The 21,889-nt window shown below is 64.4% G+C and overlaps 2 protein-coding genes across 5 annotated transcripts in view; one reads left to right on the top strand and one right to left on the bottom strand.

Annotated features, from left to right (window-relative positions):
- The first annotated feature begins 3,964 nt into the window (after window positions 1-3,964).
- ADRM1 (ADRM1 26S proteasome ubiquitin receptor) lies at window positions 3,965-10,348 on the top strand. 3 transcript variants are annotated; one of them, XM_045886065.3, is made up of 10 exons: window positions 3,965-4,123; window positions 4,767-4,980; window positions 5,665-5,781; window positions 7,404-7,527; window positions 8,070-8,156; window positions 8,732-8,813; window positions 9,040-9,272; window positions 9,476-9,633; window positions 9,818-9,920; window positions 10,119-10,348. In XM_045886065.3, exons 2-10 carry the CDS (start codon window positions 4,768-4,770, stop codon window positions 10,220-10,222), a joined length of 1,221 nt encoding a protein of 406 aa, XP_045742021.1. In that variant the 5' UTR covers window positions 3,965-4,123; window position 4,767; the 3' UTR covers window positions 10,223-10,348. The 3 variants fall into 3 exon arrangements, with proteins under 3 accessions (XP_045742021.1, XP_064429502.1, XP_064429503.1); XM_064573432.1 differs by having other exon boundaries at window positions 9,040-9,161; XM_064573433.1 differs by lacking the exon at window positions 9,476-9,633.
- A 159-nt stretch (window positions 10,349-10,507) lies between these two features.
- The window catches only part of LAMA5 (laminin subunit alpha 5), a 50,410-nt gene continuing 39,028 nt past the window's right edge, over window positions 10,508-21,889 (bottom strand). For both annotated transcript variants that reach the window (XM_045886069.3, XM_045886067.3), the window contains 35 exons: window positions 21,687-21,787; window positions 21,383-21,563; window positions 21,149-21,298; window positions 20,542-20,693; window positions 20,362-20,472; window positions 20,046-20,157; window positions 19,250-19,420; window positions 18,943-19,139; window positions 18,710-18,826; window positions 18,407-18,561; window positions 17,976-18,117; window positions 17,754-17,856; window positions 17,175-17,285; window positions 16,195-16,374; window positions 15,954-16,102; window positions 15,701-15,871; window positions 15,456-15,592; window positions 15,229-15,382; window positions 14,960-15,093; window positions 14,721-14,883; window positions 14,509-14,643; window positions 14,257-14,414; window positions 14,037-14,169; window positions 13,816-13,959; window positions 13,581-13,711; window positions 13,310-13,474; window positions 13,084-13,222; window positions 12,847-12,992; window positions 12,586-12,778; window positions 12,346-12,510; window positions 12,034-12,196; window positions 11,795-11,928; window positions 11,613-11,706; window positions 11,351-11,473; window positions 10,508-11,168 (listed from right to left, as the gene is read on the bottom strand). In XM_045886069.3, coding sequence (XP_045742025.1) covers window positions 11,029-11,168; window positions 11,351-11,473; window positions 11,613-11,706; window positions 11,795-11,928; window positions 12,034-12,196; window positions 12,346-12,510; window positions 12,586-12,778; window positions 12,847-12,992; window positions 13,084-13,222; window positions 13,310-13,474; window positions 13,581-13,711; window positions 13,816-13,959; window positions 14,037-14,169; window positions 14,257-14,414; window positions 14,509-14,643; window positions 14,721-14,883; window positions 14,960-15,093; window positions 15,229-15,382; window positions 15,456-15,592; window positions 15,701-15,871; window positions 15,954-16,102; window positions 16,195-16,374; window positions 17,175-17,285; window positions 17,754-17,856; window positions 17,976-18,117; window positions 18,407-18,561; window positions 18,710-18,826; window positions 18,943-19,139; window positions 19,250-19,420; window positions 20,046-20,157; window positions 20,362-20,472; window positions 20,542-20,693; window positions 21,149-21,298; window positions 21,383-21,563; window positions 21,687-21,787 — 5,054 coding nt within the window. In that variant the 3' untranslated portion in view covers window positions 10,508-11,028. The remainder of the gene's footprint in view (window positions 11,169-11,350; window positions 11,474-11,612; window positions 11,707-11,794; window positions 11,929-12,033; window positions 12,197-12,345; window positions 12,511-12,585; window positions 12,779-12,846; window positions 12,993-13,083; window positions 13,223-13,309; window positions 13,475-13,580; window positions 13,712-13,815; window positions 13,960-14,036; window positions 14,170-14,256; window positions 14,415-14,508; window positions 14,644-14,720; window positions 14,884-14,959; window positions 15,094-15,228; window positions 15,383-15,455; window positions 15,593-15,700; window positions 15,872-15,953; window positions 16,103-16,194; window positions 16,375-17,174; window positions 17,286-17,753; window positions 17,857-17,975; window positions 18,118-18,406; window positions 18,562-18,709; window positions 18,827-18,942; window positions 19,140-19,249; window positions 19,421-20,045; window positions 20,158-20,361; window positions 20,473-20,541; window positions 20,694-21,148; window positions 21,299-21,382; window positions 21,564-21,686; window positions 21,788-21,889) is intronic.

Genomic DNA, 21,889 nt, shown 5'->3' on the forward strand with positions numbered 1-21,889 from the left:
GAAAGTAAGACGATCGCAAAAACCCGCCTGTCAACCCGTGTTGTCAGGGGGCGGGCCGCTGTGTCCTCACTTAGTTCTTTTTTTTTTTTTTTAAAGATTTTTTTTATGTATTTATTTGAGAGAGAGAGAAAGAGAGAGAGCACATGAGAGGGGGGAGGGTCAGAGGGAGAAGCAGACTCCCTGCTGAGCAGGGAGCCCGATGCGGAACTTGATCCCAAGACTCCAGGATCATGACCTGAGCCAAAGGCAGACGCTTAACTGACTGAGCCGCTCAGGTGCCCTGTCCTCACTTAGTTCTGTCACGTGTTCTGCTCCGTGCTCCTGCCCTTCTCATCAGTGTGTTTTAACTTGTGTTTCTTATATGAATAATGGCGTGGGCTCTCTTCTCCTGTGCCTCTTGCTGGCTGTACCCCTTTGGTGATGTGTCTGGGCACGTCTCCTGCCCCCTTTCGAGTTGCACCCGCAGGCCCTGTGCCTTGCCTGCTGCCCGTGCAGGAGCCCCTGGGCCGCCCGCCCTGCTGCCTTGTCCCCCATGGTGCCCCGCAGCCGGGGGGGCGGGTGCACCCAGGGGCCTTGGCCATACCCGTCTGCCTATGGCCGCTGTCCTTGCTGGACGTTTGTCGTGGAACTAGCCTCAGAAGCGGGCCTCTGGCTCGAGGAGGGCAAGTACTTCGGGTGAGGGTCCTGCGAGGCCACGGGCTGGGAGGGAAGCATGCTCTTCGGGGTCTGCAAAGTTGGTTTTCCTGTACCCTGCTGAGGCAGCTTTTTAATTTTTCCTAACTTTTCCTGCCTGCTGGCCCATGTTCAGGCAGCCAGATTGGACTTTCCCATTGTTGTCTTTGGTTTCCCGGAGCGTCGCGTGCGGGGGTCTCGCTGTCATGGGCTCATGGCCGTGCCCTCTCCCCTGTGGTCTCTGGGACCCTAGGGTTTCAGGATTGATCCAGGCCCCCATGGAGCTCATGTGTGTGGATTTGATCTGTTGGTATTTACCATACTAGGAAATGAAATGAAGAAAAGTAAAAGTATTTAGCTAATTAAAAAATAACAAGCTCATTATTTGTTAAACAACATTTTTAATGAAAAACAGCTACATTTTCCAAAACAAAATTGGTGAGTCTTTAGATCACGAGACAATGGATAAAGAAGTGGTTGTCCTTCAGGGGCACCTGGGCGGCTGGCTTTTGATTTTGACTCAGGTCATGATCTCAGGGTCCTGGGATGGAGCCTCGTGTCGGGCTCCCTGCTCAGTGGGGAGTCAGCTAGAGATTCTCTCCCTCTCTCCCTCTGCCCCTCCCCTGCTCACGTGCTCTCTCTCTCTCTCAAATAAATAATAAATCTTTAAAAAAAAGTGGTTATACTTCAGGTATTACACAGAACATCATATAGGAGTTAAAATGAACACACCAGACTTACGTGTATCAACGTGAATAAATCTTCAAAACAAAAACTACCTTCCACTTTGATACTGTTTATAAAAAGCTTCACAAAGTTTACACATATAAGTGACAAATCGTCAGGCAGCACACATGGTGGCTTTGCTTTTGGAGGGGGTCTCTAGAGCGGGCTGGGGGGGCACAGGGCTCCGAGTGGGTGTGCCCCACTTGCTTACTGCCAGCTGCCGCAGCTGAGTGCAGGATGGAAACGGAGGGCATCCGGTCCGTCCTGTGAGTAGCGAGTCTGGCTAGACGGACAGCGGCCTCTTCCACTCCATCCTGAGCACGCGCATCACGCCTCCGGGAGCTCCCCGCACAGACGGAGACGCCGGCGCTGTCATCACGGGGGGAGTGGGGGGAGTGGGGGAGCCCGAGAGGAGAATGGGGGAGTAGAGAGACCCCCAGGGGAGAATGGGGGAATAGGGAACCCCGAGAGGAGAATGGGGGAGTAGGGAGACACACCCCGGGGAGAATGGGTGGAATAGGGGGACCCCGAGAGGAGAATGGGGGAGTAGGGAGACACACCCCGGGGAGAATGGGGGGAATAGGGGGACCCCGAGAGGAGAATGGGGGAGTAGGGAGACACCCCCCGGGGAGAATGGGGGGAATAGGGGGACCCCGAGAGGAGAATGGGGGAGTAGGGAGACACCCCCCCGGGGAGAATGGGGGGAATAGGGGGACCCCGAGAGGAGAATGGGGGAGTAGGGAGACACCCCCCAGGGGAGAATGGGGGGAATAGGGGGACCCCGAGAGGAGAATGGGGGAGTAGGGAGACACCCCCCAGGGGAGAATGGGGGGAATAGGGGGACCCCGAGAGGAGAATGGGGGAGTAGGGAGACACACCCCCCGGGGAGAATGGGGGGAATAGGGGGACCCCGAGAGGAGAATGGGGGAGTAGGGAGACACCCAGGGGAGAATGGGGGGAATAGGGGGACCCCGAGAGGAGAATGGGGGAGTAGGGAGACACACCCCCCGGGGAGAATGGGGGGAATAGGGGGACCCCGAGGGGAGAATGGGGGAGTAGGGAGACACCCCCCGGGGAGAATGGGGGGAATAGGGGGACCCCGAGGGGAGAATGGGGGAGTAGGGAGACACCCCCCGGGGAGAATGGGGGGAATAGGGGGACCCCGAGAGAATGGGGGAGTAGGGAGACACCCCCCCGGGGAGAATGGGGGGAATAGGGGGACCCCGAGGGGAGAATGGGGGAGTAGGGAGACACCCCCCGGGGAGAATGGGGGGAATAGGGGGACCCCGAGAGAATGGGGGAGTAGGGAGACACCCCCCGGGGAGAATGGGGGGAATAGGGGGACCCCGAGAGGAGAATGGGGGAGTAGGGAGACACCCCCCGGGGAGAATGGGGGGAATAGGGGGACCCCGAGAGGAGAATGGGGGAGTAGGGAGACACCCCCCGGGGAGAATGGGGGGAATAGGGGGACCCCGAGAGGAGAATGGGGGAGTAGGGAGACACCCCCCGGGGAGAATGGGGGGAATAGGGGGACCCTGAGAGGAGAATGGGGGAGTAGGGAGACACACCCCCCGGGGAGAATGGGGGGAATAGGGGGACCCCGAGAGGAGAATGGGGGAGTAGGGAGACACACCCCCCGGGGAGAATGGGGGGAATAGGGGGACCCCGAGAGAATGGGGGAGTAGGGAGACACCCCCCGGGGAGAATGGGGGGAATAGGGGGACCCCGAGGGGAGAATGGGGGAGTAGGGAGACACACCCCCCGGGGAGAATGGGGGGAATAGGGGGACCCCGAGAGGAGAATGGGGGAGTAGGGAGACACCCCCCGGGGAGAATGGGGGGAATAGGGGGACCCTGAGAGGAGAATGGGGGAGTAGGGAGACACCCCCCAGGGGAGAATGGGGGGAATAGGGGGACCCCGAGAGGAGAATGGGGGAGTAGGGAGACACACCCCCCGGGGAGAATGGGGGGAATAGGGGGACCCCGAGAGAATGGGGGAGTAGGGAGACACCCCCCGGGGAGAATGGGGGGAATAGGGGGACCCCGAGGGGAGAATGGGGGGCAGCCATGCCAGCGCTGTCATGGGGGGGAACAGGGAGGCAACGCGGCACTTGTGTCGCTCCCCAGACGGCCACGGCCCGTGTCTCCGGCGCTGCGCCCACGCGCGGGAGTACACGGCTGTGATTCGGTGACCTACCCCTGAGGTCGCGAAGTCGGCCCTCCCCAGCCCCAGCGTCCTAAGAGCCCCTACCCGGGGGCTGTTTCCCGCACGTCTTGGGACCTGGCGTGTCGCCCTAGCCGTGAACCTGAGACGCCCCTTCCCGCCCCGCAGGTGCCCCCGCTCTCCGGCGACGGTGGGGGTGCGGGCTCCAACGCCCACCACTCGGTGGTCGCCCGCCACGCTGTTCCGGGCGCCGCCGCCAGGGGCCGCCGCCGCGCCCCTATGACACAGCAACAATAGGAGCCGCTCTGGCCCGCGCACCGCCCTCCCGCGCTTCCGCCGGAAGGGAGCGCGGGCGCGGGGCGGGCCGGGGCGGGCCGATGGACGGCTGTCTCTTCCAGTCGCTGGCGGCTCGGCGCCGACCCCGCCCCTAACACGGCCCAATAGGCGGCGAGAGCGGCGGGAGGGGCGGAGCGAGAGGGGACTTCCGGCGGGGCCCGGCAGGCGCTGAGGAGGAAGAGCGATCCCGGACGGCGCCTCTCGGCCGAGTCGCGGCGCGGGCCAGGTGCGGGGGTCGCCGGGGGCGGGACGGCTGCGGGGGCGGGGTCTGCGCCGTCGGGGTGCCGGAGCCGCCCGGGTGTGTGTTCGTGGGGGCGGCCGGCGAGCCCGGGGGGGGCCCGTGCGCGGGGCGGCGGCTCTGGGGGGCCTCGGGCTCGAGCCCGCCCGGCCGTGTGGGCCCGTCCGCCCGGCGCGACGCGCGGGGGCCGGAGCTAGGGGTGCGGCCCCACGCGGGGTGCAGCGGCGGGGCGGCGGGGGGCGGCGCGCCCCCCGGCCGCGGAGCCGGCCCCGCTGCCCCGCCGCGCGTTTCCCCTGCGCGGCCGCCCAGCCGCCGCGCTGCGGTCCGGGGGGCGGGCCCCGCAGAAGCCGGCTGACGGCTTCGCTCCCGCCCAGCTCAAGTTTGTCAACTTGTTGGGGGCCCCAGGCCGTAGGAAACCCGCGTGCCGCGGGGGGCTTGGGGGGCCACCCGCAGCGGGGCGGGGAGGTCATGCTCGGGAAACCCGAGAAGCGGCGGCGGCGGCGTCGCCCCGGCACCTGGCCCCGCGGCCGGGCTCCGCGACCACAGCTTCCCGGGCCCCCTTCCTCCCCGCCCGAGGTGGCCGGCGGGCGGCCCTGCTTTGACCGGCTTTGCATGCTGGCCCCTCTTCCAGGATGACGACTTCAGGCGCTCTCTTCCCAAGCCTGGTGCCAGGCTCCCGTGGGTCCTCCAACAAGTACTTGGTGGAGTTTCGTGCAGGAAAAATGTCACTGAAAGGAACTACCGTCACCCCAGATAAACGGAAAGGGCTCGTGTACATTCAGCAGACGGATGACTCCCTCATTCACTTCTGCTGGAAAGACAGGACGTCTGGGAACGTGGAAGATGTAAGTGTCTGTTACCCTGAGTCTGGCCTTAGGGAGCGTGCGGCTTCCTCGGGACGGGAGCGCGTGGAGCTGCCTTCGCTGCCTTCGGGACACACAGCAGCTGTTTTACACTCGGAGCGCGTTGCTGGGATTCGAGGGCACTGCTGCTTTGGTGCCCACATCAGCTGTTACGCTTTGCTCGTGCATGTTCCGAGTCTCAAGGATTCTGTAGAGTCCTTCCATCGTGGTCTGTGCGTCACACTCTGAAGATTAGATGCCCAGAAGTGCGCCGCGTGTGAATGCTGACCTGTTACCAGCTGCTCTGTTTAGCATTCTTTGTCCTTCAGACTAACTTGTTCTTTGTTGAGAGCAGTGCAGAACCACCTTTTAACTCGTTGTGGAGCATCATTCCCAAGATGTCTTTCTTAAAAATCCTTGAAAAGCTGCAAGCCCACCTTCCTTGTTGCGGACCGAGCCCCTCTCCTGGCCCTCATGCCCTTGGTGGGGTGCCTCTGACCCTGGCTTCTCCACCCGGTGGAGACCCTGCTGGTGAGGGGCCTTGGTGACTTGATTGTGTCTGCATCCTGTGCCCCCTCCTCCCGCCCCCACGCAGACGTAGGAGCCAGCGTGTTTCTCTGGGAGGCTGTGGGATCAGCAGTGTGTTTCTGTGAAGCTAACTCTCTCCTCTTCTGTGGCTCTTGGAAGGACTTGATCATCTTTCCTGACGACTGTGAGTTCAAGCGCGTGCCGCAGTGCCCCAGTGGGAGGGTCTATGTGCTCAAGTTCAAGGCAGGGTCCAAACGGCTCTTCTTTTGGATGCAGGTATGTAGAAGGTTTTGATCTCAATATATGTTTCTCTGTCATAGAATCAGGTTAGAAACTTGCTCACTGGACCGTAGAATTCACTTTCATGAAACGGCTGATGCTGACTGAACGTGATTGTCACGGACCCTAAAATTCCCGTGTGTCCTCTTGTGGGGGTGGTAGGTGGGGGGCACTGGAGCAAGGGGCCTCTTCCAGAGTCCAGACGCTTGTGGTTGGGCTCCGGGTGCCCATGCAAGATCGGAATCCCTGGCAGACCAAGAGTGGTTTCTGGCCTCGGCCCCAGTGTTGCTGCGTTGACAGGTGCATAGCCTCTGGTTTGCTTGTCTCGCGGTGCGTGCCCCCCATCCCCCCTGCCATGAGCACCCCAGAGCGGAAGCAGGGGTGACTATGTGTGTTCTCCTTGCTGTGTTTTTTACAAAAACGGAGTGTTTTCTCCCAAGCTTTTCTCAGCCCTGCCTTCCCTGGTTGCGTGCTTTGGGGGTCTTTGGGGGTCAGTGCACCAGGGCACTCTGGCGCCCACAGCTGCAGTCACTATTCCGTTGAGTTTAACAGCCGTCGCTCCTTCTCCCACGTGTCGGCCATTGGGCTTGTTTCCGTCCCCGTTTTGTCGCTGGCAGTGGGTTAAAGGGTGACTCCACGCCGAGGCTATTTTCCGAACAGGGTGGGGGTGGGGGGGTTCTGTTAAAATCGAGAAGTAGACTTGTTAGAAGTGGGTATACGGGGGCATTTACAGTTCTGACAGATGCTGCCACTTTCCTTCCCCAGAGGTTGACCCCGCTGCCCTTCCCCTAGCACGTTCTAGAACAAGGCAGAGGTTTCTCTCTGGGGGCCGGATAGGCTGTGCTGCAGACACTTGCCTCTGCCCACGTAGCGTGAGAGGCACGTGGACAAGGAGTAAATGGACGGGTGCGGCGCGTTGCACCGAAACTTCATTTGCAAACACAGACGGGGGCGGGGGGCCTGAGCTTGTTTCTGCACGGTTTTGCCAGGGAAGTTTTCATCAGCCCTACCTTACCTGATTTTGCTTCTCTGCCCTGCTGCCCTCCACCCTGGGGGTGGGGAACTCTGTCTTGTCCCCCTTCTTTGTCCCTGGCCCCCCAGCAGACCCACGGTGCCTCCTCAGTCGTGGGTGCTTCGTCTCGTAGTTCTGGGGGCACTGATGGGACAGTGCTGCCTGGTGACGCCCTACACCCCGAGGTGCTGGTGTCGAGTGCCTGCCAGGTGCTTTCTTGAGTTTCCACCTAACCCTGAAGGGCCGCGGGCTGGGGCTGGTTCGTGGGCGGTGGTGTGATAGAAGGGTTCTTGTACTGTTACACGGGTCACAGGAAGGCATCGGGGCGTTTAGACTGTTGTGGAAAGCACGAAATTCTGGAGGGTCGGAGGGCGTCGCGGGGTGCAGACTGGGTGCCCTCGGTGCTTTAGTCTTCCCGCCCTCAAAACGAACGTTGCCGCAGCCCAGCGATTTCAACGGGCTGCTGTCCTTTCGGCCCTGCTGGGTTCTCTCCTCAGTGCTGCGTGGCTGTGGATTGGTACCTGCCCTGTTGACCCTCTCGTCTGTAAGCCACGTCACTGGCAGCGGGCCGCTCCGTTGCAGCTGTGGTCCTGTCCTCCCCCCACAGGAGCCCAAGACCGACCAGGACGAGGAGCATTGCCGGAAGGTCAACGAGTATCTGAACAATCCTCCGATGCCTGGAGCGCTGGGGGCAAGCGGGAGTGGAGGCCATGAGCTGTCTGCACTGGGCGGTAATGGTCACCTTCCAGAACGTGTTGGCATGTCAGTGGATGTCAATGACGTGTATTCCTGATGATGCAGCCTGGTTGTTTTTGCTTTTGGTTTTGGTTTTTATTTCATTTTTTTAATAAAAGAGCATGTGCAGGTGGGAGGGACAGAGGAAGAGGGAGAAGCAGGCTCCCCGCTGAGTAGTGAGCCTGACGAGGGGCTCGATCCTAGGACCCTGAGATCATGACCTGAGCTGAAGGCAGACACTCAACCCACTGAGCCACCCAGGCGCCCCCGGGCTGGTTGTTTTTGAGTAGAAATGGAGGCTTTCAAGTCAGAAGCCTCTTAGTTCCAAGTGCAAGCCTCCGCCCAGCTTCTGGTGATAAAACTATCTGAGCTCCGCCCTGTTGGCTCCTTCCAGGCGCTTCTGTACAGTGCCGGGAAAGCCAAAGGGAGGGATCACGGTGCGTGCTATCTCAGCCCAAGGCCCCCAGCCTCCCCATGGCCCCGTGGGTGTCGACCCGGGGACCCGGCAGCCCCAAGTCTGACCTCTTCTGTCTTACAGGCGAGGGCGGCTTGCAGAGCCTGCTGGGGAACATGAGCCACAGCCAGCTCATGCAGCTCATCGGACCTGCTGGCCTCGGAGGACTGGGTAACTCCTGTGTTAGGAGTGGACAACCTTCAGTCACGGTTGCTTTGGGATTTGAGTTTTTCCTTCTCATTGGCTCTCAGTGACATCTGTGAACGTGTGTTCCCTGTGCCAGCTTCCCTGGGAAGGGCCGCATGCTCTGTGGTTTGAGCTGAGAGCTGGTCCGTGGTGAGGACCCAGCTCTGTACTCGAGGGGAGCACAGCTGGCCTGGGAGCGGGGCTCCTGCCTGGGGCCCTCTGCTCTGGTGCCCCTCTGGTGGGCCTGCCCGCTGCCGCCTTCTGTTGGGCTGGGATCGGTGTGTTTCTTGGGCGGCAGGGAAACACTTGCTACTCTGCCAGGTTTGGACTGCGTGTTACCTTGGACCTAAGTGTGTTGTTAGTGGAACGGGAGACAGAAACGATCTGACTTGCGGAATAAGCTTCCAGAACGCTACAGTCTGAGCCATCGCTACTCTGGCACCCCAGCCCACTGTGGTCACCACTTCTCCCTGCTTGTCCCTTGGTGTTAGCACGGGATGTCTGGTGGTGAGGTGGGCTCTTCTGGAGAGCATGGCGTCTGAGCTCATGTCTTCTTGCAGGTGGGCTGGGGGCCCTGACCGGGCCAGGCCTGGCCAGCTTACTGGGGAGTGGGGGGCCTCCAGCGAGCAGCTCTTCATCCAGGTGAGCCTTGTCCTCTGCCCCACCATGCCTGGGTGCCACCAGGGGTCCCCCACCTTCAAGGAGACTGGACATAGGAGATGCGGAAGGGCGGAAAAGACACCTGGGGAGGGTCCTTTTCGGGGTCTAGACGGATTCCCAGCAGTTCAGGGACCCCTGCCACAGGACGACTTGCTGTGGGCGCCTTTAGGGTGCCTGGCCGCTCCATTGCTGCCCTCGCTCTTCCCAGCTCCCGGAGCCAGTCGGCAGCCGTCACCCCGTCCTCCACCACCTCTTCTACCCGAGCCACCCCAGCCCCCTCTGCTCCAGCAGCTGCCTCGGTGACCAGCCCGAGCCCCGCACCCAGTTCAGGTAATGGAACCAGCACGGCAGCCAGCCCAACCCAGCCCATCCAGCTGAGCGACCTTCAGAGCATTCTAGCTACTATGAACGTGCCGGCCGGGCCAGGAGGCGGCCAGCAAGGTAACATGCTGCTCGGCTCCAGGCTGGGGGGTGAAGGTGCCTGCTGCCCCCTGCCTGCTCGCTTGCTGGCTTTCCAAGGCATGGGGCCAAGCATGTCCCTGGGCTGAGCCGCTGCCCCCTTCCCTCACCACACCCAGTGAAGTCATGGCTCGGGCGTCTGTGGCTGGCCTCCAGCCGCTGATGGCCGTGTGCTTACGCCTTAGTTGACCTGGCCAGTGTTCTGACGCCCGAGATCATGGCACCTATCCTTGCCAACGCGGACGTCCAGGAGCGCCTGCTGCCCTACCTGCCCTCCGGGGAGTCACTGCCGCAGACGGCAGAGGAGATCCAGAACACGCTGACCTCGCCCCAGTTCCAGCAGGTAGATGCTGTGGCCTGGGTGCCCCCTGCTGTGTGCTTGGTGGCAGGGGACATGACTTACCTTCCACGTGGCTCCCTGTCACCAAGCGTCCTTGCACCTGCGACTGGCCCAGGCACCTCCCCCCCCACCCCCCCCAGGGCCTTTGCCAAGTGAGTGCTCAGGAGTGTCTGGCTTTCCTTTGCAGGCCCTGGGCATGTTCAGCGCGGCCTTGGCCTCTGGGCAGCTGGGTCCCCTCATGTGCCAGTTTGGCCTGCCTGCAGAGGCCGTGGAGGCCGCCAACAAGGGCGGTAAGTGCCTGCCCCCCCACCCCCACCCTCCCCACCCCGCGTGGCGAAGGCAGAGTTTGCACATCATAGGGCTGGCTGGCCTGGCTGGGGCATCTCGGGGGTCCTGGGCCTCAGTCTAGAAATTTTTATGTTCCCTCCGGTCAGCAGTTCCAGGCCAGGGTCTAGAAAGGTCACCTCGTGTTTTTAAATGCATTTTAGATGTGGAAGCATTTGCCAAAGCTATGCAGAACAGTGCCAGATCCGAGCAGGAGGGTGACGGGAAGGACAAGAAGGACGAAGAGGAAGACATGAGCTTAGATTAATTAACTGGTGTCCCCAAGGGGTCGGGATTTGCGGCTGGCGACCTCAGTGATGGGGCTTGTGGTGCGGTACATGCCCTCACCTCCGTTCCAGCTTGCTGAGAAATAAAGGTCTTGTCTTTTACCTGCCACCTCTGGTTTTCCTGTGTGCCCAGGAGGGGAGCTGGTGTGAGGGGAGCCCCCTGGGCAGGTGGTTCCCCGCCACGGGCATGTCCAGGGTCTAGATCTGCCTCTGACCGACTGCTCTACTCCTTTCACATTTGAAGTCAACGCTCAAACAGAAGTTACTTTTTTTTTTTAAGATTTTATTTATTCATTTGACATAGACACAGCGAGAGAGGGAACACAAGCAGGGGAAGTGGGAGAAGGAGAAGCAGGCTTCTCGTGGAGCAGGGAGCCCGACACAGGGCTCGATCCCAGGACCCTGGGACCATGACCTGAGCCGAAGGCAGACGCCTAAGGACTGAGCCACCCAGGCACCTCTACTTTTTAATTAATTTTTAAGAAGCAGGGCCGATTTCTGATGTTATGAAAAATTGGTGGAGGGAAAATCTCATCATGAAGCTGAAAGATAAACAGTATTAAAAACGCCAGTTTAAAATGTCCGGTATAACTTAAATCGTTTTCAAAAAGATTTATCGCCTCTAGAATCTAGAGTCCAAATAAATAGACTTGATGTGAAGTGGGCTGAATTGCAGGGGCTGGAGGCTCTGAGACGTGGGAGCCTGCCTGCCCAGGGCGGCCCTCCTGTGGACGCCAGGCCGGGGCCCCCGAAGGCTCTCCTGCGTGGCTGCTGGAGGGGCAGCTTGCTAGGTGGCTGGGCAGCCGCTGGCCCCCACTGCCCCCTGGATGCCCACAGAGCGAGACCAGGTGACGGGGGACCCGTTCAGCATCAGATTCCTCATGCAGCCGCGATAGGCTAGAGGCCTAGCCTGTGTGTTCGTGGGCTCTGGGGGAGCAGGGGAAGATGGGGAGACAGGTCAGAGCAGAGGCCAGCGGCCCACTGCCCCCCCTCCCGCCACGCCTCAGTCTCCCTGGCTGCCCCATCACAGGAGGGTGGAGTGAGAGTGGGGTGACCCGATGCCTGGTCCTGGAGGGGCAACTCCCACCCCAGGCTGAGGCTGCACTCACTAGGCAGGCCCCCGAGGTGCAGAGGTGCTTGGGCGGTGGCCATGGAAGCCACCAGCGCAGGGCCCAGGGTCTGGTTGCTCCGTGCGTCCACCTCCAGCTGGAGCACGTTCCCGCTTCTGGTCACTGTGGGCACAGGGTCCTTGTGATGGGGGGGCGGGGCCAGGGGCTGTTTGCCATGCAGCCTGCCTGGGGGGCCCACCACTGTTCCCTCCTGGGTGCTGTACTCAGCAGAAAAGCAGGGATGGGGGTGGGGCCAGCTTACCCGCCAGTCGGTGCCACTGGCCGTCACACAAGGCCGCCGGGCACATCACCCACGTGGAGAACTCCCCTGCACCATCGTCCGCCCGCAGCAGGACCTGGGAGCGGGGCAGTGGGGGGAGGTCAGGACGGCCTTGCGAACCCCAATCCCCCGCTGCGGCCGTAGCCCCCTCTCCCACAGCTCACCTGCTCGGCCCGCACCTGCAGCTGCAGGTAGGGCGGTGCCTGGACCCGGCCCAGGTGGAAGATGAGGCCGGTGGCCGTCCGAGGCCGTACCTCCAGCTCCAGGGCCGCATGAGGCAGCACGGCCCCCGCGGTGTCTGTGAGAAGGGGGCTGTGAAGAGGGGCAGGGCTGCCCAGGCTCCCCCCTTCTGGAGCCCCGCTCCTGCCCCATTGGGCCAGGGGCACACCCACGCCCTACAGACCTAGGGTGACCACACCCCCGCTGTCTGCGAAGAACAGGCCCTTCTCCAGGGGGCCTGAGAAGCACGGCGTGACCCCCATCACCCGTGTCGGGGCCCCCAGGGGCCGCCCGTCCAGCCTCAGTCTCCTCACACAGCCACTGAAGCCAGACCTGCCGGTGGCCACCTGCGGGGACATAGATGGGCTGGTGTGGGGCAAGGTCCCGGGGCTGGGGAGGGCCGTTCAGCCGGCGAGGGGGGTGGAAGTGAGAGCAGGGGGCAGGGTGCGGAGTGAGGTGGTTTAGGGTTGCGGGGGTAGATGGAAGGGGTTCTCACTGGGAGCCTCGGGCTGAAGCCACTGGCAGGGAGGCCCCCCACAAAGAGAATCTGGGGCCGGGGGCTCCCTGCCCCCTGGTGCTGCTGGCCGGGCCCCTCCTGGTCCTGGGCCCAGACCCCATCTGTCGCCAGCTGGATCCGAGTCTTTCCCCACCGCACAGACACCTGGGGGCAGGAGGGGGCACGTCAGAGTGGGAGCTCCCAGGACCCGGCCCGTGTCCCCTCCTCAGCTTCTCTCACCATGTACCACCGGCCAGCCCGTGAACGCTGGCGGCTCTGGACACGGAGCTGGGGCCCAGGGCCCTCTGTCTGGGCAACAAAGTGTCCGTGGCTCAGGAGGAGAAGCAGAGAAGGGCTGCTGGCCGTGCGGGGGGCAGCGAGCAGCAGGAGTCCTCGTGGGGTGCGAGGGCGGACCAGCATCGAGAGGTGGGACCTGGAGGCCAAGCAAGGCCGTCAGCCTGGGCGGCCCCTCCGCACCCTCCCCACCCGGCCCAGCCTTACCAGTTCCCGGGGGGTGCCGGGATGTGAGCAAACTCCAAGTAACTGGACAGGGGGCCCCCAAACTGGTAGGCATCTTGGATGGTCCTGGGAGGCCAGGGTGGTGTGCAGGCAGGGTCCTGAGGGGGCTGGCGGCTGCGTCGGCCGGGCTGAGGGGATCAGATCGGAAGCAGGAATGCGTGGGACCGCCTTCTGACCGACCACCCCCCCTGCCCGCACACCAGCCTCCGGGTGCCCCACCTTCCGCGCCGCTGCGGCCCTCAGTCCTCGAGGTGCCTGCCCTGGGGTCTGGGTGCGCGGGGTGGGGGCACAGCCTGAGCTCACATTGACTTTCTTCCAGTCCTGCTGCAGGTCGAATACACGTTGCGGCCCCACGGGCCTGAGGAGGGTGGCACGGTCAGCACTGGAGGGGTGGGGGGTGGGCACTGGCCCCCACGCCCCCCCGCGCCCCCCGCCCGCAGCTCACCGCATCACGAATACGTTGCTGATGCAGCCCTTGAAGTTGAAGTAGTCGCCAGTCTTGGACAAACCTCCTAAGAAGAGATTCTGGGACTCCTGTGGCTGGGGCCTGGGGGGCGGCCCCTGGTGGGGCTTCATCTGCTGAAGCTGGTCGTCCACATAGAGCCAGACCCTGCAGGGAGGAGCAGTGTTTCCCCCGCCCTGCCCCATCCTCCCACCGCACTGCCGCCTTCCTGTCCCTGGACACCGCCGCCAGAGGCCCGGTGGGCCAGGCTCACCCTGTGTCGTTGCTGTAGAAAGCCACATAATGGGGGACGCCGTCGGCAAACCTCCCTCGAGTCTTCACCTCTGTCCTCAGCAGCTGCAGTGTCACACGGCCCTGCTGCAGGGACACCTGGTATGGCCCATCCTGGGGACAGTGGCCAGGTCAGCAGACCGGGCCGGGGCCCGGACTCCCGCCCTCCAGCCCCCCGAGCCCCACGCGGCCGCTGCTGGGAGCGGGGGCGCACGCACCAGGAACGCTTTGTGGTAGAGCAGACCAGCGTCCTGGGTGCTGCGGAAGCCGAAGCCGGAGTAGATGTGGCCCGAGACGGGGGGGACATCGGGGAGCTCCAGGGACAGGTAGCCGTCGCCGTGGAAAGTCATGGCCCGTCCCACCTGCGGGAGGAGGACCATGAGGGCCCACGGCACAGGCCTGGAGGGGGTGCTGCCGGCCAGGGCGGGGGTGGGCTCACCAGCAGGTCGGCAGTGCAGCCCGAGCTGATGCCCGTCGTGTTCAGCCTCTTGAGGTCCACGTACTTGCCCTGAGCCTTGATGCCCTTAATGCAGCCGCGGATCGAGCCTCCAGAGGGGAAGAGCTGCTGCAGGCTGCAGGGGACGAGCATGAGGCCGCCGCCGCCTTCGAGACCCCGGCCGCCCCCGGCCGCCCCCGGCCGCGCCCGGCCGCCCGCTCACCTCGGGGGCAGCTGGTCGGGCGGCACGCCCCCCAGGTAGTAGGCGTCGGCCAGCTCCAGCGAGCTGCTGTGGTCCACGCTGAAGACGTTGTTCCTCTCCACGCGCACCAGCACGCGGCTCACACGGCCGCGATTACCCCCCAGCAGGAACACCTGGATCTGCAGGGTGCCCACGGGCCAGGGCTCTAGGGTGCGCCGTGGGTCCTGCAGGTCCTCCCGGAGCCCCCGAGCCCTCCCCCGAGCCCAGCCTTACTGCCTTGCTGGCCGTGGTCATGGTTAGCAGCTTCTGCATGTCCTCGTGCTGCGGCTTGGCCCGCATCAGGCCCGCGCCAAAGTCGTAGAGGAGGAGGAGGCTGCCCTTCTGCGCGGCCAGGCACAGGAACTGGTCCTGGGGGGAGGGGCAGGGTCAGTACGCGGTGGGGAGCGGAGGGGGCGACGTGCGCTGGGGCCGGGCAGCCCGCGTGCCTGGTGCCGCATGAAGAAGATGATCCCGTTGGAGGACACAAGCCGTATCTCCTGCTCGAAGCGTTTGGTCATGCCGATCTGACTCTCCACGCTGATGCGCGCGAAGCCAGAGCCGTCCAGGTGGGAGCCATCTGTGAGCCACGGGTCCCCGGTCGACTTGGAGCTACAGGTCAGAGGCCACAGGAGTCAGCCGAGAGCCGGCCGCAGCGGGATGAGGGCCAGGCCCTGGCTGCACGTACCGGGCACAAGGCCTGTCCACGGCTGTGTCCAGCTGGAAGGTCTCCTCGAAGTTATAGACGCTGAGCACCTCCTCGTTGAGCGTGTCCATCTCGATGCAGCCCAGGTAGCCAGGGAAGCGGAGGGGCTCAGGGGGCTGTGGGCAGGGGGCACAGTCAGGGCTCCTCGCCCCCAGGCAGACCCAAGGGAGGGCGCTCAGTGCGCAGCCGGACGTGGAGCAGGACTTGCTGGGACAGGAGTGCCGGGCCGCCCCCCACCAGGCCAGGCTCACCGTGAAGTGGCTGGGGTAGCCCCCCACGTAGAAGACAAAGTCGTCAGGCCGCAAACTGAGCAGCCCCTCGGCCCCAGGGGCCACTGTGTCGCCCTTGGTCTCATGGAGCATCTGCTTCTCCACCGTGACAGACATGTGACCAAACTGGAGGGTCCTGAAGGCAGAGGGGGGGTGAGGAGTGGACCCCGCCAGGCGGTGGGGGGAGCACAGGGGGCCGGGCCACACACCTGTCAATGCTGACTGCTGCAAACTGCTCCCCGATGTCTTCGTCGACGCTGAGGGCTGCGAGGCCCGCCTCCCCCAGGCGGTACACCCAGTGCACCTTCTGGTTCCGCAGAGCCACGCCCATGTAGTCCCCGACAGCCTGCAGCGACAGGAGACTCAGCGGGACGGGGACCCAGCCCCGCCTGCCGGCTCCCAGCTAGTGCCCGGCCTCGCCCAGCCCGCCGTGCCCGTCCTGCCCGCCTGGTACCTGGCGGCTGCCCATGTAGAGCACAAAGCGATCCCCGGGGACTTGGCCAGACTCCGGCTCTGGACTCTGGAGGTAGAACTTGAGAGCGGTGTAGGCGGCGAGGTCAGAGAGGTCCCGCGGGGCACGCAGCTGCACCCCTGAGCGCCCGTTGAACTTCATGGACACCTTGACCTGTGGAGGGGGGGGCGCGTGGCTCATCAGTGTCTGCTGCCTGGTCTTCCAGAGGCGACTGTGCCCCGGCGCTTGCTCTCACCTTGCTGGCAGCTCCGCGGGCCTGGGCGATGAGCTCCCGCACGCGGCCGATGCTGGCGGACAAGGCCAGGCTGGCGTTGTGCGTGCCACGGTTTTCCAGGAGGCTCAGCTTGGCTAGCAGCTGCGGCAGCGTCTTCTCCAGGGTGGACACTGCAGGGAGCAGAGGGTGTGACCCCAACAGCCTGGCCTCACCCAGTCCCTGGCCACCCCCCACCCCCACATCAGGGGACCCCGGGGCCCACCTGAGCGGCCCGCGTCGAGTACCACCTGGCCCAGGTCCTGGCTCCGCAGGCCTCCGTACTGGCCCTGCCACTGTTCCAGGTGTTTCTGCATGTCCTGAATCCGCGACTGCACGCGGGCGGCCGTGTCCTGGGCTTCGGCGGCCACAGCTTTGGCGTGAGCAATCTTCTTGCTTGTCTCGTCTGTGGCGGGCAATGTACAGGCAAGCTCAGAGGGACACAGGCAAGGACTGTCCTGGCTTCACCTCCCCTCTGCAGTGGGTGGGGGGGGACCACCAGCCCCACCTTGACAAGGTCCAGCAACAGGGGGCCCAGCCCCCAACGATCTCCCGGGAACCACAAGCAGCAGGAACACCACGTGTGTGTCCTGCCCGGACAGCTCCCTGTGCCAGCCTCTCAGACCACAGCCTGGTCACCCCGACACCCGTCAGCTCAGCCCCGGCCCCCCACGGCCACCATCATCTGTCCCAGCGCCCTGCCTGAACCTCCACAGCCCCCAGGTCCGAGCTTGCTGGGACCTTCTACCCAAGTTGGCGGCTGCACAGATCGACCTGAGTCAGGCGCACCACCCCTTGCCCAGAGGCCTTCCCCGGGTCCTTGGCTCCAGCCACACTGGTCTCCACGCTCCCACCTCCACCTCATACCCTCCAATCTACTGTCCCCTCCCTTGATGTCCTTCCTGGGAGCCCGAGCAGGCCCGTGCCCCTAACTTTGGGGGATGAAATGTCCCTGCCGCACACTCCCTGTGCTCCCCCAAACCCACTTCTATTTCTCTCCAAAGCACTTCCTGTTCCCTTCCCACTTTCACCTGCTCCTTAGAACTATTTTGTGTGGCTTCCTGCCCAGCGCTCTGGACACCATGGGTGTAAACACCCCCCCCCCAAGTGCCCACTGGAGAGCCCCAGCTGGCACCCTGCCCGTGGGGGGGTGCTGTCCACCTTGGGATAAGCAGAGGGCCAGGGCAGGGGCAAGGAGCAACTTACCGGTGTCCATGGCCAGCATGGCCTGTACCTCCTGGACTCGGGCCACCAGCTGCTCCTTCTTGGCCTGGGCATCTCGGAGCTGGGTCCCGGTGCCCTGGAGGGTAGCCCACACTGCGGGGGAAGGCAGCCTCACTCCCAGCGTGCAGGTACAGCCCACCTCGGCCCACCTCACCAGGAGGGGACAAGGCCAACGTGCACACAGACGGAGACATCCAGACCTGAGGGCCCTCAGCTTGGGGAGGCACCGGCCCCCCCGCAGATGTAATTATCTCCGTTCCACAGGTCACACAAGAGAAGCTCAGGAGAGCCAGGCCACTGCCCGGGGGCCGCCAGCACCCTGAGGGTCTAGCAGCAGAGCGTGTGCCCTTTGCCCTTTCTCATCCACCTGGCTCCCATCGGGACAGTAGGAGGAACCCCTTCCCAGCGCCCCCACAGTCCCCAGGGCAACATGCCGAGCCGGTGGTAAGCAGGACTCCCACACAGGGCAGCCATCACCCTCCCTCCCACCATCACCTACGACCACCGGTCCCCCATCCACCGCCCCCCATGGGACCGGACATAGGGCTCCCCAGCATTCACCGTGGCCCAGCCTCTGCTGCCCCCTGATGGTGGCCTCTGCCAGGGCACTGCTGTTGGTCAACAGGTCCCGGGCTCGGGACGCCAGGCCTCCCCGCACCACCATCTGCAGATATGGGGGCAGGATGCGGTTCATACCTGCCTGGTGGGAACCAGGGTCGGGTCGTGGGGCGGGGAGGGAGGCAGGGGCTCCTACTGGGGCTGTGGGGAGGGCCAGGGCCTCACCGCCCATGTGTGGGTCGCCTGCCGCAGCGCCTGACCAGCAGCCCCCTCGGCGGCCTGCACGGCTTGGAGAATGCTGCCGTAGGCGTTAGCGGCCTCGATGGCCCGCTGGATGAAGCGGTCCTGGTTGACTCCACGGATGATGCTGTGTGGGGGCAGGAGAGGGACACAGGATGTGTGGTCGGGGGCCCGGGCCCAGACAGCTCAGGCTCTCCTGCTGTCACAGCTGCTGGGCCAGTCTGCCTGCCCCCTCCAGCCCCCGACCCTTTGCCCCTGCCCTGCTGCCCGCCAGGCATGCCTTTCTTATCCCTTGCACCCCATTTGGGCCAGGACCTCGTGGGGACAATGGCCTCTTCCTCCAGGAGCCCTCCCCGACTGGCTGTGTCCCAGCAAGGACTCGGCTGCGTCCCCGGGGCGCCCTGCAGGCCTCGCACCTGGACAGGTTGAGGGCCAGCTGGTCCAGCTGCTGTGCGTGGGCCTCCGCGGCCTCCACCAACTCCACCTTGCTGCTTGCGGGGGAGAAGGCCCGCATCTTCTCCAGCAGGGGCGTCCGGGCCCCATCCAGGTTGGCAGCAAGGTGCTCATACTCCTGGGTGGGGACAGGTGGGGGGTGTAAGTGGGACCCCCAACCCGATCCCTTACTCACTCTCCCCTGATTTGGGAACCCAGAAGCCACGCCCTGCGTGCAGACCGCCATCGGAACCTGCCTCGGTGCCCCCGAGAGGGGCGGCACTCACCTCCCTGGCCTGGTCCATACCATGCAGGAGCCCAGAGAGCTGGGCCAGGGTGTCACTGGCGGCCTGCAGAGTGGCCCTCAGAGTGGCATTGTCCCTGGACAGCTCCTGCTTCCGGTGCTGGAGGCCACGGGGAAGAAAGGGGGTGACAAGAGCAGAGGTATGACATGGTGGGGACAAGGGGCCGCAGGGTGGGGGGGAGCGGGGGAAGGGAGCAGGAGAGGAGGGCCCCTCACCAGGGCATCCTCCAGGCGCTCCTGGTTTCGGCTGTTGAGCTCCTCAGCCTCCCGAGTGGTGCCCACTGCCAGGTTCAGGGCCCCTCGAAGGTCCATGAGGCCAGCCTCGTGCTGGGCCAGCTGGTCCCGGGCGCGCGCGGCCAGTGCCCGGTTCCCCTCCCAGCGGCTGCTCAGCTGCTCCTGCACACGGGCCAGCACTGGCCCAGACCCCAAGTGGGGATGGTTGTCCAGGCAGGAACTCCGGGTCCCCGCCCAGTGCCCACCCAGCCCCCGTCTGCCGCATCTCAAGCTGATCTCAGCCACTCACGTCTCTGGGCCGCGTCCAGCTCAGCCTCAGCCGCTGCTCTCGGGGCACCCAGGTCTCGGGCCCGCATCTCCCCCAGCAGCCGCTCCACCTCAGCCAGTGTCCGGCGCACGTGCTCCCCCGACGGGGCCGAGGCGTTGGCCGGGAACAGGTGGTCCGTCTGGGACTCGAGCTCTATGTGGCGGAGGGTGGGGGCAATTAGGGCCGGCCTGCTGCCCAAGCAGACCTCTGTCCACTAGCTCCCACGCCCGAGACCCCACCCAAGCATGCTCAGAGTGCCTGCACACAACCCAGAAATGCCCCGGATGGCTCCAGGACACAGCTCTGCTCGGCTGTTCGGCTGCCTGAGCTCCTCGCCCCCACCCTCTCACCTTCCTCAGCCCCCACCCCAACACCCTGCTGCCCATCTGCTCCACCTGGCCCAGCCAGCCCCTGCTCCAGGTCAGCACTCAGCTGCAATTTCATTCCTCCCCGACCCCTGGGCTGGGCCACGTCCCCCCAGTCTCTTCTTTTGGCAATAGGTCTGTTTGTAATTCAGGTATCCACCACCAAGTATTCCCATGGAGCAGGGCACCTCCAAGGGGAGGCATGGTATCCCCAAAGAGGGCACCAGCATGCCCCTCAGTGCCCACCTGCCCCGTCTAACCACACCACATCCTCTCCTGCCTCCCACATTGCCCTGCTGTTCACTCAGCCACGTCTACACAGTCAAAACCCTGCCGGTTCTTCAAACCCTGCCCCGACCCTGAGCACCATTCTATTTGCCCACCATCCTCTGCCCAGCTGGGCTAGCCCCTACCACTCAGGATGCGGTCCACAGCCCTGATGGCCACCAGCAGCGTCTGCGCCTGACCCAGGGAGGCCTCAGTGCTGTCCAGCAGCCGGCCGGCCTTGGCGAGAGCTCTTGTGGCCTGTGGACACAGCATCGTGTCAGGCCACAGCCTGAACCGAGGATCAGGGGCGACACTGGACAGTCTGGGGCCCCGGGAGAGGGGCCTCTGGGGGGTGCAGTCTACTGCAGGGGAAGGGTCCCAGGGGAAGGGGCTTTTGAGGGGAGGAGCATCCCAGGGAGCTTTGGGGAGGGGCCTCTCAGGCAGACATCCCCAGGGTCCTGCCTGGCCGTCCAGCCTCTGTGCGTCCTGTCTGAGGCTTGAGCTCTGCTGTTCCAGGGTCTCCAGCTGCTGCACCGTCTCGTGGCGGAGGCCCAGGGGGCTCTGGAGCTGCCTCTGGGGAGGACAGAAGGTGAGAGCCCGCAACCCCAGAGAGCAGTGGGGGGGGGCCGGGCTGAGAGGTACCTGCAGGTCGGCGACGGAGGCGTTCAGCCTGTGCAGCCGGGCCCAGGCCACGGAGCTGGTGTTGACGCTGTGCAGCTGCTCCCGGATGGCGGGGAGGAGGGCGCCAGCCCGCTCCAGGTCGTCCAGGAGCAGGACCACACAGTGGTCACACACTGCGGGCAGCACAGGGGTCAGTGCAGGGCTGGGGAAGGACTCACGGGGCCAGCACGGTGGGGATGGGTCGGCCAAGGGTCATGGAGTTGGCAGGAGGTGACAAGGTTAGTGGGAGTCAGAGGTAAGCATGGCCTTTGCAGGACCAATTGAAAGGTCAGTATGGAGATCAAGAAGTCAGGAGGGAATGGGGCAGGTGCCAGGAGGTCAGTATTTAAGCTCGGGGTGGGGCCGGGGGCGGTAGGGGTCAGCTGGGGAGTTCTGGACTTGGGAATTGGAAGGCGGGAGTGAGGTCAGCGTGGAGCCCAGGGGTCCCTGGGAAACATGAGAGGGAGCTGAGGTCGCAGGGTGTCTCTGGAAGTGGAGATTAACAGAGGGGCCACCAGATCATGAGGGCTGGGACTCACATGCCCCCAAGTGCACCCAGAAGGAGCAGGCCTAGGGCACAGCGACGCACCTTCACAGTGGACGCCATGGCCCCCGGACCCGCCAGGCACCAGCACCTCGTGCTGTTGGCTGCAGGCGTCACAGCGCTCCCCACTGAGCCCGGAGGGGCAGGTGCAGTGGCCCGTGTGCACGTCGCAGTGGCCCCCCTGGCACTGGCAGCCTGGGTGGGGGGAGGGGCGGGGTGAGCGGCTGGCAGGGGTCCCAGGGCGCCGGCCACCCCACAGCCCCCACCATCCGTACTCACGCCGGCAGCCCCGCTCAGGCAGCCCCCAGTGGCCAGGGGCACACTCGCGGCACTGGGGCCCTGCGGCCCCCGGCCGGCAGGGGCACTGCCCAGTCTGGGGGTGGCACTCGGAGCCCTCCGCGGCTGGGCCACAGGCGCATGGGCGGCAGCCCCCACAGTCCTGGAAGCCGAAGTATCCCTCCTGCGGCACAGACTGCGGTCAGGCTCCGCCCGCCCCTGCCCGGAGGCCCCACCTCCAGGCCCCGCCCCCTGTCTGCAGGCCCCGCCCCCTGTCTGCAGGCCCCGCCCCGCCAGGAAGCCGTACCTGACAACGGTCACAGCGTGGCCCAGTCACGCCTGCCTTGCACAAGCAGTGCCCACTGTGGGGGTCGCAGGTCTCTGTCCCGCATGCGGAGCAGTCACACCCTGCAGAAGGGGTGCTGTGACAGTGGCCCCGACGCCCCTCCCCTTCCTGAGCTCCCGCCCAACGCGGACCTCCTCCGCCCCGCGTCCTTCGCTCTCCCTTCG

Source organism: Mirounga angustirostris, unplaced genomic scaffold (assembly GCF_029215605.1).
Source record: "Mirounga angustirostris isolate CCGP_5_RB_7025 unplaced genomic scaffold, mMirAng1.0.hap1 SCAF_10, whole genome shotgun sequence".
NCBI lineage: Eukaryota > Metazoa > Chordata > Mammalia > Carnivora > Phocidae > Mirounga > Mirounga angustirostris.

Excerpts from the sequence above, each read along its gene's own strand:
- ADRM1 (XM_045886065.3), top strand. The coding sequence starts at position 4,768 with ATGACGACTTCAGGCGCTCTCTTCCCAAGCCTGGTGCCAGGCTCCCGT. Across the intron at positions 7,528-8,069 it reads TGAGCTGTCTGCACTGGGCG|GCGAGGGCGGCTTGCAGAGC; the intron begins GTAATGGTCACC and ends TCTGTCTTACAG. Across the intron at positions 8,157-8,731 it reads TGCTGGCCTCGGAGGACTGG|GTGGGCTGGGGGCCCTGACC; the intron begins GTAACTCCTGTG and ends GTCTTCTTGCAG.